Below are 13,781 nucleotides of genomic sequence, written 5' to 3'. Positions count from 1 at the left end.
CATGGGGCGGGCTGTGAAAAGACACCCCTACACCCAATTGCCCGCCCCATGTGTTTGGGCTTGGAGCCACGCAAGTGGGCAGGTTCTTTCGCCCAAAGAAGTGTACATTAAAAAAAAAAGGGTAGGTATGAGGTATATCTACACTAACCCTCCCGTTTGCTTTTAGCTTAGAGACTCCTTACTGCATGGTCTGAGTTATCAGGTATTGCCGGGTATAGATGGGGATTGGAGCCCTTCGTCCGTACCATTTATGTTCGGTTCATCAATCCAGTAATGATATCGATCACAGCCCATATACAAATCAGCTGGCCGATCCAAGACCAATAACTCAAACCATGGCATACCATTACCTCCAAAGTAGAGGCCGTAAATAGGGCACGTCACATGTCCCGCCTCACTGTACCCTAAGATGGAGTGAAACCAAGAATTTTTTTTCTTTTTTTCACATGGTGTAAATGTAGCTCTTCTTACTTTTAATTAGAGCATTCTATAGAAAACTTTCTCCCCTAAAAAAAAAAAGGGGGTAAACTGTTTCTATGGGGGAGTGTGGCCCTTGTGCCAAGACACATGGGGGGATTTAGATCTTCCCCAGCCGTTGGGACGCTCAATGCAGTATCTGACGGCTGGGAGGACCTGGGCACATACTCCAACATATGGGCTCACATCTCTAGGTGCTCACAGCCGTTGGATGCATAATGGGATGCCAAATGTCTGGATAGAATCCGACTCTCACATGGAGGGGGGAATGACCAGCCCGTCCCCCATGAAATAGAAAATGCCATTTCTGTGGATGCTCCCTTGTGCGGGCCGTGGATCAAGTCCTCATACAAGAACCATTCTTGTACAGGGCTGATCCGCACAAATGAAATCTCCCAACAATAACTCTTGTGAATTCCATATGTGTGGATCAACCCATATGAGAATGTTTCTCGTACAAGAACCTGATCCACACTCCCTCGTGTGATCCTATTGGTCCTTGTGCACACGCATGAACCACACTCCCCTAAGGAAAGTCAAATTTGAATTGGAATTCAATGCAATCCAAGGGCCACTCCACTGGCCCATAACGTCCAGTATATATCTAGACATAGGCCAGCCCTAAAGACATTCATGCTGGGTGTTTGCTGGAGTGTAAAAAATGAGACCGGACCAATTGCAATCAGATCAGGTCAAACCAAACCGACCAAATGAACTTTTATCGGTCCGGTAATGTTTTTGACTTTTTCGAAACACCTAAGAAACCAGAACCATAAATATAAATATATATATATATATATATATATATAGAAACAAGACCGGACCAATAACAGACCAATAGAAATCGTTTTTGGTATGATTTTTGTAGACCAAACAGCTTATCAACCGGATTCAGTTGTCTGGATCGAACAGTTTGGACTTAATAAAGGACTTGCAATTGACATATAAACAGAAATAAACTTCTCTATGGAATACTACAAAATTACCGAAAGACCCAGCCCAAACCTTAGATTATTTGGTATTGGGCCTTGTGGCTGGTTCTTACAAGCCCAAATCTAAATGCCCTACTCGACTAAGATATTTTTATAGGATATTTTTATAGCGACAACCAATGGCAAAGATTCAAACTATTGTATCCGACCGTTATTAAACGCTACCATGCAAGATTTTAATGCATACCGCTAGCATGCTCAGCCTTTTCCCTATTTTTATATAACAAATACTAAAAATTCCATTAAACAATAAGAAGACACTATATATACGGTCTTTTTTTTTTTTTGGTAAGAAAAATGTTATGGTTATCAACCTCTTGTTTCATAAATTGCATATCTATAATTTCATCTTCTCATTAAACTATGTACTTCTAATATACATACGATTATATGCTATTTATAAAGGGAGAGAACATGTGGCCCTTGCACTCCCAATGGGAGCATGCATTGTGGCATCTGACAAGAGGGGGCAGGGTGATAGTTTCACTGCCCCTGTGTCTGGATGCAGGAGCACACGACCGGGTAGCATTATTTTCTCAATTTATATAATATAGAACATATACTGTAATGGACTATATGAAGGCTGGGACAGAGTGTACAGGGAGGCCAGTATAGACTTCAGACACTGCCACCCTATTTCCACCAGATTCATACGCATTCCATTTTGATTATTGCTTCTCAAATGTCCGAGTAGAATATACAATCATCTGTTGCCTGAAACAATTGAATGACCTAATTAAATGTGCTTATGTGTATGTGTGCGCGTGTGTGAGTGCGTGTCCGTGTGCGTGTGCGTGTCTCTTTCCCAAATGTTAAGTATGGTTTTCATGTTTCTTGTAGATACCTAATTAAATAAACATGTTGTCACATTGATAGATGTATTGGATTCCATAAAACCTAAATCCAGGATTCATTTATACAAAAGTGAATAGAATTATTAGAATTTCAGTCAATGAAAATTACAATAATGGACTTATTCTACCCAACAATAGAATTTCATCTTCCCTTCGTGGAAATTTTCTTACATGGATAACTCTAATACTGTATAGCAAGATTTCGTTCCAGAGAAGGAAAGTAGGGGGGGGGGGGGGGGGTTGTGGTTCCTTTGTGCTGTACCGAAGGTTGAAATTGAAAGTTAACTATGACACCCTTTGCAGTTTCTTTTCCTTCGGACTACTACTCTACCCTCGTTTTTTCGGTTACACAAGAAATTCTTATTGAAACAGAAAGAAGGAAATACGAAGGTTCTAAAAATAGGACAGAATGAAATAATTTACACATGGACTTACAAATGTTCAAGACCATGGCCACTGAGCATCTCTCCACACGCACCAACGATCTCTGCTATTTATGCTATCCAAACAAGCCGAATAACGGCCCTCAAATTGAGCACAGCTATTCTCTCCTTTTCCAAGAGCCTGACAGCATTGCAGTTTCCTGTTGCGCATTGAAGCTTCTTCCCTGTATTTTGGGTTGTAGTACCTTGGATGCTGTACAAAGAGAACATTTTTCCACCACAGCTTAAGGGCCTAAATGATTTCCCAAAAAGAAAAGCAAGTAACAGGTAGTCAGTCTTCAAAAAAATATATATATTACAAAAATTCTACAACATTCAAACCCTATCCTGATTTTATTCCTATTATACATTTGCTATCTACTTTAGTTGACTCGAAACATTTGAAAGTAAAGATCATGATATCTTAGTTCTCAACAACAAACCTGCCAATATATCCACACTGCAACCTTTTGAGGCATCAACCAGAAGAATATTGCCCCATCAGATGTGGATGACACTCTTTTTGCAGTCAAGGAAGCTGTGAAGTAGTCACCATAGTCTGGGTGCTGAACTGAAATTGCTAGAAAAAGATGATCACCAGGTGCATTAGCTTTCATTTTCCAGTTCCCGAGCATATCCTGCAAGTTTCCAGGTAATCAAAAGGTTAGGCCTCCCTCCAACCAGAAGAACCTCAAGGCCTGATTGCTACATGACTGGTCATGATTGCATAATTAACTATAAAAATTCAGATGGCAATGAGATTATAAAATATTATTAAATTCATGACAGAAACATTCTCTTTTTTTTTTTTTGGATGAATTATTTATTTATTTATTTATTTTTGGATGAATAAAAACATTCTCCTTTCGTTGGCTTCATCTATCAGTTTTGCTAGAATAAGTTTGGCTTGATATTGGAATTAGAAAGGGTGGAGAATCTTAATTGGTAGGTTCAAAACCTCCGATTTGTTGCGAGGCCTTTCTACAAGCAATAAGTGATGTAGACAACCTACTTTCCAAACAATACAGCCACAGGCATTAGAAGAACCAGGTCCATACTTAGGCCAACCATTCTTCAACTGGACTTTGGTTCAGGCCATCCCTAGCCCATGGGCTTGGATGTTTGCTGGTTTACTCAAAACCCAAATCGTGTTCTATATATTGAAGTTTCTATTTTGCAGTTAATGCTTGCTGCAAGTAATTAGTTTCTATTTTGATTACTTGGTAGTAATAGGCTAGTTACTACTTATGTTGTTTTTATTTGTTTTGGTTGCTTGATGTACTAGGTTTCATTACTACATGTGTGGACCTACTTTAGTAGTTTCCTTTTTTATTACTTTCCTTCAAGCTAACAGCCTAACATATTACCCTTTATATTGTGAGTGGTAGAGTCACTGGTACGAAACTTGGAAAAACTCAACCCCATAAACCGGCTTACGAGGTGAGAACCCAAGACCATATCAACCCACATCAAATCTCTTTCAAAACCGATGTGGAATCGATAAGGCACCCAAATGACTGATATGGAATCGTAACATACCACCATGCTTCTGAACCTGACATCCATGGCAGCCCACTTCGGATCACGTAGCCCTTTCTAAGCGGCTCCACTTTACTCTAGGGTCTCTGCCTGGCAGTAGGTAGCGCTTTCTTAGCGGCTTCACTCTGGCACCAAGTCACCCCTTCTATGTGAGGGTTGGGACTGAGGATAGGCTGCTCTGTTACCACTTATACGAACCTTGGAAGAACTCAACCCCATAAACCGGCTTACAAGATGAGGGAACCCAAGTCAACCCACATCAAATCTCTTTTGAAACTGATGTGGGATCAGCCACCCATATGACTGATTTGGGATCATAACAGCCACCCCCACAATTTTGGAGATTAATGAATATTGACTTTGAACATTTGTTTTGTTGTGAGAGAAAGTGGTGTCATGCCCTATCGGTTGGTGAGAGACTGACCAAGGCCCTAGGTGAGAGGCCTTGGTCATATCCCTTCTTCTTCCCCTTGTTTCTACTTTATCTTTCTGCAATCCTAAGCCTAATTGAAGCTGTCCAATCCTAAATTTGGGGCTGGGATCACTACCCTACTGTGTTATCATGGTGGAGTTGCTGTTGGTGAAAACAAGTGTTGTTGGAGTCGTCCCAACCACCCACATACTCTGTAGTACCCTGCTTTGAAGTTCTGTTGCAGCATCCTTCAAATCTTTCAATCTACCCCACATATCATTGTGAGGTTTTGAAGAGTTCTTCAATTGTTGGAGACCATTCCATACAGAAGTTAGGGCCCACCTAATAGTTAGTTCTGCTACAAGTTAGTAACCTACTTGTACTAAATGTCTACACTTAACTAATTTCATGTCTTGTTCCTATCTTTCAATCTAACCACAAGTTTGATGACATAACTGGAGAGATGTAACCAGTCGTCAACCCTACCTCTGATTCTAGTTTGGTGTTGACTGTTCAGTGGTTTGTTAGATCTTGGTTGTTGCTAAATTTGAGACCTAGTTTCTATTTTGTTCTATCATAGCAACCTATCTAACCCTTGGTTCACCATCAAACTTTGAGTACTGTTCCATTAACCTAACTCCTCCATTCGATCAGACTTGACTTGATCTGAGCCTTGGATCCTTAGCCATTGATCCCCTTTTGTTGCTGGAATTTATATCCTACAGTCCTACTTGTGGGTGGGGTGTACATGCTTATTTAGTAGTCTAGCCCTATTAGTAAGTATACGGATGCTGGAATAGGATTTCCGGGTCGTTTCAGTTCTTTGATTTATATGTCTTTATGTGTCATTTGTGGTCATTTCAATTCAGCCAGTGCCCTTTGAGCTGCCAGTCCAATCCCATGTAAAGTAGGAAGGTTAGTACATCATGTCACCAAATGGCATTGTAAAAAAAATCATAGGCAGGCCTATAACTGAGAAGTGAATGACCTAGAATGGTCCAAATCTCATTGAAAGATGATAAACCAACCTGAACCAGCCCCCCTTATGAGAGAGATGCAATATTATCAAATGAGACCAGTCGCTAAATAGAAAAGCAGATTCAGGGGTGGACAAAGGCCACATGGGAAGGAGAAGACACCATTGGATATGTGGAAAATAAAATAGAACAGAATTGAGACATTACTCACTAGGCTCTGAGTACCACATAAAGATAAGAGTGCTGAGAATGCCCTCCACGATGCACTGTTGAGTGAGTTTGTATTTCTCAAGACAGATATTTAAAGACGAGGACCTAAGAATCATTGAATGTACACTTGAAACATATGCAATAGCAATACACAGTTGTACAAATATAAACATGAGGTTACCTTGTTATGTCACTAGGAAGGGATCATCATCTTTAACAATATGCATGTATCTATCTATGTATCTATTTATATATCCATGGACAGGCAACGCACTACATTTCTTTATCCTGCACTTACTTGCAATATGTCTAAATTGTAGAACACAACCGTACACACCCATTTATAAGAGCTCTTCAATTAATGAGCTCACAAATAAGCATGTGACATGTCCAAAAAGGAAAAAAGTATACACGCATAGATTGCCCATCAAAAATTCCTTTTGTTCTGCTTAAGCAAGCAAATAAAATTATGTTCATTAGGAAAAGAGAAGGATGCTTGACCTTATGTCTACATGAAACAGACCTCAACAGAGTGTATCTATCTAACATGGATGATTGGGATTGCACCCATACCCTGATATGTCACTACAGGAAAGAAAAGGATGACTCATAGTTGAACACCTAAAGAACACTAAATGACTCAGGTCAATGTTGACCCTAGGTAAAAATATTTGGACTACACATTGAGCAGAGGGAAGATGATCTTCTAAAGAAATTTCCAAGCTCAATAGTATGTGGAAAGATGTAGATAGAGGGGCAGAGCTAAGCACTTTGTGGTTTTTGGCTACAAAGGGCCTGGACCTTATTGGGTTGAACTTGCCACATGATGATGATGTGCCAAACATATGGAGCACTTCCAGGCCACCATCTGAGCTAGCAAGTGAAAGGTTTCCAGGTCAAGCACATGCCTTTACTGTCATATAGCCTGTCTCCCTACAACACAACAACAATTTTGAATCCTAGAAGAAGAAACAGAAACAAAAAGAATGAAATTAATTTGTTTCTGATACACATTTCTTTAGATACATAAAAATATAAATTATATTTGAATGTTAACATTATTAATTGATGACCAAAGAAATGAACCACAAGCGAGGCGACCCAAGCTAAAGCAATAACAATATCTTACCATAAAAGGACTGACATGCAATGGCTTTGCCACTAGATCTGAGTCAGGGTTGAAAATGAAGGACACTCTTTCACCCCATGGTGTGTTTGTTACCTACAAATTAGAAACAACATTGATTAGCAGGTAGACAAACAGCTTCTAAGGCACAAGAGACTCTTTAGATTGGACTTGACACCAAATCAGGATAGCCATAGGTAGCAATTGTAAACAGTTAATTTCATCAATACAAAGAAGTCAAATAAATGTCAAACCAAAATACTAACAACAATCACAAGGAACATGTGCTCTCCACATTCTCATTTTACTTTATGATCACATGGATCGATGACATGATGTTAACTAGGCTAAAATGGGGAAGTTCCATCTTACAGTTGGCCCCAATTTATGGCAACTAAAATGGAGAGCCATAGTCTTGGATGCAGCATAACCCCAAAGGCTATTTGGTACCCTCTCATGAAATTTATGGGCACTGTCTAATAGTAGGAAGTGTTAAAAAAAAAACAAAAAAACAAAAAAACAAAAACAAAAAAAAAAACAAAAAACAAAAACAAAAAACAAAAAAAAAAACAAAAACAAAAAACAAAAAAAAACAAAAAAAAAACAAGAAAAAAAAAACAAAACAAAACCTTTGTATGTGTATATATATATTCAAACCACTGCTGGACAAATTTCCTTTTATCAAGAAATAGAAGAAGCCATACAATGGTTTTGTCAGAACTGCTCATTTGGCACCTAAGCTAAGCTAACTATATGATACCCATGAGGTTTCTCCAGTTCAACTAGTATCACAGTAAGGACGTCTTCAAATCACTGACTCAAATCCATTGTTGAATTCTACTCAGCGGAATATGGAGGTACTTATGGCAGAACAGGCAGACCCATATTTATGTGCTTTCCCTGAAACCAGAGCTTGCTCTTTTGCACTGGAATCCTACTTCCACTGATGCATAGCAAGCTGAAGAGACTTTTTCTTTAAATAAACAACTGGATTTTTCTTTTTCTTTTTTTTGCATCTTGTCAAACACAGTAACATATGGCAATAAGACAACACTAGAATCTATCTTTATATCATAAGGATATCCAGGAAAGGTTCGGGGGGATCTTCCTGTTAACCATTTAATAACATATACCTGAAAGAAGAGCTCCTGCTGTCGTACTGCAGAGACCACTCCCTAGTGCTTTTCACCTGTCTACTACTAGGGTTAGGAAAATGGTGGATGGTCATTCCTAAACTGATTAAGGAAGCAGCAGGTAAGACGTGAGCTATTAGGAAATTAGGATTTTCCTTTCCACATGCTAGCCATATCCATGATTGCATTATGGAAGCTTTCACCGAGCCGAACGTCTATGATCCAAAAAATGGCATATACCCATACAATATTTTCATTTTCTCTTTGTAAATTCCATATTGGACAATTCAAATTTCAAAATGCCTCGTGCTCCCCCATATCCATAATTTCCAGCATTACCCCCACGAATTGGATTGGTGGGAAGCCTGCTCAGCTCAGTTTGAATGGAATAAGTTTTGGAGTGTGCCCAATCCAAGGAGTTAATTAAGGTTCACATCAACAAATTAATCTCATTTTTGGGGCACTACTGACGAATGTTCCTGACAACTTTTGATAATCCAATCAATAATCTCCCAACGGGCATCATATGCTATAGATTCTGAGTAATAACTGTACAGTCATGCTCAATAAATTTCACCGAACATTTTATGATCTGGTTTGACAAACATTTGCATCATGTTTACAGACCCAAAAGAGAAAAAAATGTCATAATCACAAAACAAAATATGCAGACAATTTAAAAAATAATAATATGTGGTTTGTAACCTCAGCAATGCACTTCTTCAAGCATTGAATAGAACCTTCAAGATCATAGCAGTAATATACACTCAATGGGTTTTGCTCATATCCCACACTAGTAGGAATTGTCAAGAGGAACCTGTACAAAATATAAAAGAGAAAAACATCAGGTTTAGTCTGGAAGCTAGAAATAGTCTTAACATAAAAATAAATAAATAAAAAAAGAGAAGAGAAAGTCAATATCCGAGCCTGATTACAAGCTTGAAATTTCACACATTAAGAAATCAATCAACCAACCAATATTCAAAAGTTCCATGTTGGAACTTAAAGCAGTGATCACTTGAACGAGAATACACCAGTCCTCAACTCAAGAGTTCCATGTCGGTCATTCATGGTTTGGTAAGCCATAATCAAGCGGCTTTTATCCCTAGTCGGAATATTGCAAATAATATTCTTCTCTGTCATGAAGTTGTTAGGTGTTTTAAGAGACGTAACCATTCTCCTGCTATCCTCCTCAAGCTAGATTTTCATAAATTTGATTCTCCCTAATGGGAATACATTAATCAGATTCCCCGCAAGGAATTTCCTCCAAATTTCATCCATTGGATTCATATTGTATGTCATCTGCCCATCTGTTCTTGTAAATGGGTCTCCTCAAGGATTTTTTTTAGTTTAAATTCTGGATCTGTCAAGGCTGTCCAATCTTCCCATTGTTGTTCTCTAATGCAAAGGAGGGCCTCTTTCAGTGTCTGCATCTCCATACCGTGCAAAATAAAATTCAGCCAATTCCAAAATGAAAGGCTCTGAAGATCTAGCATTTTGTGATCTTTGCAAAGCTTCCATTCCTTTTGTATCAACAATTAGGGAAGTGTTAGGCATATTTTTGGATATGTCGGGTCTATCCATTAATTCACAAATATCCTTGTCCTTCTATGTTGGTATCTTTGATGATACCAAAGCCCAGATTAGTGATATCTTGGGATATCATGAGGGTCATTTTCTTCACACGTATTTGGATCTCTCTTTGATCTCTTCCAAGCTTTCGGCACATCATTGTTCCCTTATTCTAGACAGGCTTCGTAAATGCTACAACTTTGGAATGGAAAAGTAAGATTCTTTCTTTTGCTGATCTTCTTGAACTCGTTTAATTAGTTATGCAAAACTCCTATATCTACTGGTCGAATGTTTTCAGACTCCTAACTTTTATCATCTCTAAGATTAAATCCATCATGTCCTTTTTCTTTTGGAAAGGCCAGGAAAGCCCAAACTTTTTTCACATAATGAGTTGGGACAAAGTTTGTTCTTCCAATGGATGAGGATGGGCTTGGGCATTGTAGAGTTAAGGATTCAAATCTCGCAGGTATTATTAAGCTCATCTAAAAGTTGTGTCTAAAAAGGAAAAGCATTTGGACAAATTGGGTCCACTCCAGATGCCTTAAGTCTGACTCCATTTAGACTCCCTCCAGCCCTATGGATTCCTCTTGCGCTTAGAGGAAGATCCTTAAATATAAGCATCTTGTTGCTGATTCCATTCGTTCAAAAATTGATGATGGTTGTGATACTTTCCTTTGGCTTGATAATTGGCACACTAATGATGTCCTCTTCCTAGGTACGAAGATTATATAAGATATGGCACTAGCTCTGATAGAATGGCTAAGGTCTCTTCCATTATTTGAGATGATGCGTGGTGTTCTAGTATTTCCTCTCAACTCATCAAGGTCTAGTCTCATATTTCTCTTTCCCTATTGAGACCCATTGGTAAAAGTGACTTTGTCCAATGGCTTCCCAATTCTTTTTCCTCGAATTTCACATCTGCTTTTTCTGGAACTCTCTTGAAAATGTGGATAACATCTTTTTCTCAAGATTTGGAAAGGTGCCCCCAAAAAGTATCCCTTTCAGAGAGAACGGAAGTGGATCTTGAAAATTTTTATTGGAAAATCACCCTGTGACTATTGATAAAATTCAATTTAGTGTTGTGATTCATCTTGTTTGATGGGAATGGAATAAAAGATGATGAACCTCCTCGACATACTATTGAGTAGATCTAGGAAGCCATTTCTTTAAAGTTCATAACAGGCTTCTCTCCATTCGTATTATGAGTCCGAACACTCCTAAAAATAGGCATCTTGCCTCTTCTTGGGATCTGCCCCTTATCCCCCCTAGATTTTGATGTATCATCCCTTTGATATTTTGTTTTATTTTTTGGATGAATAAAAAATATATTAAAACATAGAATTAAAAAAACACAAAGCACAATCTGCCAGGGCAAATCCCAGGGAGAGCCCCTACGTCAGGAGCCCACAACAAACAATATAAGAAAATTGGGGACAAAACATCCAAAAATAGGAGGGATACATCCAAAACCAAAGGGGGAGGGAAGAAACAAGAGCAAACATGAACAAGATGATACATCTAAACTAGGAGGGATATGAGAGGAAGATCCCAAGGGAGGGCAAGATGTCTATTCCTGCTAGAATCTGAGCACACTACATAATTATGAAGGATTTTATTCTTAATCTCAAGAGTGATGTTGTCCCAAATCTGCTCAATAGATTATGAAGAGGCAGTTCATCTCCGCTTGTTTCTTTCCCACTAGATATGATGGAGCACTACAGTAAAAGCCAACTTACCAAAAGAGTCACAGGATGATATGCCGTTGAAATTATTCAAGACCCACCTTCATTCATTGTCAAAAGGGAGGATAACTCTAAGAGAATACCAATATTTTCTAAGAACACCTTTTCCCGATAGAGTTGGAGAATGAATGAACAAGAGAAAAACAAATGGTCTATACTCTCAAAAGGTTTCTAGCATAGGCAACAGTTAGGGATGTGTAGGCTTCTTTAGGAAAGAAATTAGTCATAGCTCTCCACATAGTAAAAGCAATGACAAGGAATGGAAAAGTTAAACCAAATCAACCTATACCAAGGAAACAGTAGAAGCTCTTTATCTCACCAGATTCCAAGCAAAAGAAAATAATTTTGAAGAATCAGCCACCCACTAGACTAAATCCCCCCCACCATTAGACCTCAAATGAATATTCGGAAGGTTTTTTTTTTGGATGAATAAAAATACTCAGAAGCTTACTCTAAACCTCAACGAGAAAATTAGAATTTCTAGGGCCAGATATCCATAGACCATCCCTTAAGATGGAAGATACCTTACCAAACCTATCAAAACCAGCATCATACTAATTTTTTCACCATATTATAAGATAAGCACATCAAGATGCCAATTATCAAGTCAAAAAAGTATGCCAAAATCATCACCAATATAAGACTGAATATGATCAGAAACAAGAGACTAATATGTTAAAATCTTCTTCTAGGTCCAAGAAGCATCCACGGGGATCGAAGAAGTCCAGATGGAATCAGAATTGAGATGTCTCCAATACACCTAATCCTCCCAGATACTCTTCTTTAATATGCAATAGCCCAGATAAGCTTAACAATACCAACAATATTGGATTCCTTGACCCTATGAAGGTCTAAACCCCTACCCCCTCTTTTTTTGGTAGACAAACTTTGGCCCAGCTCAAGCGATGGAGAAATTTGGGATTATCAATTTATCACCACCCTTCCAAAGAAAATAGGGCATTATCCCTTTGATAGTTGTTTCCCCCTTTCCCCTGATTTTGTTGTATGATCCTTTTGATATTTGTTTTCACCCCATCCCTATCTTTTTATGTATCATCCTTTTGATGTTTGTTTTCCCCTCCACTAGTTATTGTTGTATCATCCATTGGTTTGTTTTGCTTTAATTGGTTTGGGATCCTGTGTGGTTAGCCTCTTTGGATTTTGCAATGCATCTGCTCTTTCTTTGATATATTTTCCATCCTTCAAAAACTAGAGAAGAAAACAGGGTAGATACCGAGTCCAGCATAAGCCCGACACCTGAATATACATTATAATTGAAATCTGAGAACTACCTACAGTGAGATATTGTAGCCAATGTCAATCATAACTGGCATAAATTACTCAAAACAACTGCAATGTGAGTACAAAAAAAAAATAACAAATAATCAGATACCCAGAACATAAAAATGTTTCAGTAAACGATTTAAAGACAAAAGTGAAGCTGGACCACCAAACAGGGCAATAGTGGCTATTTCAGAGAGAGATAATTACACGGGTCCGGTGGTTGCAGTGATTTTGCGAGCTTGGTCAGCGGAGAAGTGGTTGAGGAGCGTCTCAGGTTTTGCACGATCAAGGTCGATGAGAACGTATCGGACTGGATATCGAAAGGAATGATGGACGGGATGCCTGCGTTCATGCCAAACCGAACCTTCATACATAGCTACTGCTTCTTCTTTTTCCTCATCGAGAGGTGGAGGAGCAGAAGAAGAAGAAGAAGAAGAAGAAGAAGAAGAGACGGTGGTAAATGCTCGTAAGAGAGAGCGGAAAAGGAGAAAGAGAGAAAGAAAAGATGATGTCACGGAAGTATAGATAATGGAGCACAACAGATACACTGCCTCCATATCTGAAATCTCTCGCTTCTTCTTCTTCTTTGGTAACAGGTTCTTCTTCTTCTCAGTTCTCTGTGTTGAATGTTGATATAGATTCCGAATTCTTGGCCACAGTCTTCGGTTGCTTCATTACTGACCGAACTGGAACAAGCGTCAGGCCAAATGCGAAGGGTGCTTCCGTAAAATCCTAATCCTATCTACACGTTTGTCACCGGTGAAAGTTTTCCTCGACCAGACCATATCTACAGGTCTAACCGAAACCAATCCAATAAGAAAATATCGGTTTTAGTGCGGTTTGATTTTGGTTCGATTTTGATTTCTTATATACAAACGATTTATAATCGGGTTGATTTTGGTTTTGGTCCAGTTTGTATTTAGTTTACCATGAAAAAAAAAAATAAACTGATTTTTTATGAGTTTTGGGCTACGAAATAGGGTGGGATCATAGTTGTTTAATGTATTTTTTTATTGAAATTTATGTAAACTTAACATTGAA

At 38.6% G+C, this 13,781-nt stretch overlaps 1 protein-coding gene across 1 annotated transcript; it reads right to left on the bottom strand.

Moving 5' to 3' along the window:
• Nucleotides 1–2,355: 2,355 nt before the first annotated feature.
• On the bottom strand, nucleotides 2,356–13,424 carry LOC122090731. The gene is made up of 5 exons (XM_042660421.1): nucleotides 12,948–13,424; nucleotides 8,848–8,959; nucleotides 7,013–7,105; nucleotides 3,189–3,383; nucleotides 2,356–2,998 (listed from the first exon to the last, which is right to left on the bottom strand). The coding sequence occupies exons 1-5, from the start codon at nucleotides 13,295–13,297 to the stop codon at nucleotides 2,765–2,767; spliced, it is 984 nt and encodes a 327-aa protein (XP_042516355.1). The 5' UTR covers nucleotides 13,298–13,424; the 3' UTR covers nucleotides 2,356–2,764.
• Nucleotides 13,425–13,781: the final 357 nt, after the last annotated feature.

This window comes from Macadamia integrifolia, chromosome 10, assembly GCF_013358625.1.
Source record: "Macadamia integrifolia cultivar HAES 741 chromosome 10, SCU_Mint_v3, whole genome shotgun sequence".
NCBI classification, from domain to species: Eukaryota; Viridiplantae; Streptophyta; class Magnoliopsida; order Proteales; family Proteaceae; genus Macadamia; species Macadamia integrifolia.
The sequence above is the reverse complement of the archived record's forward strand: the minus strand, read 5'-3'. Positions and strand labels throughout refer to the sequence as shown.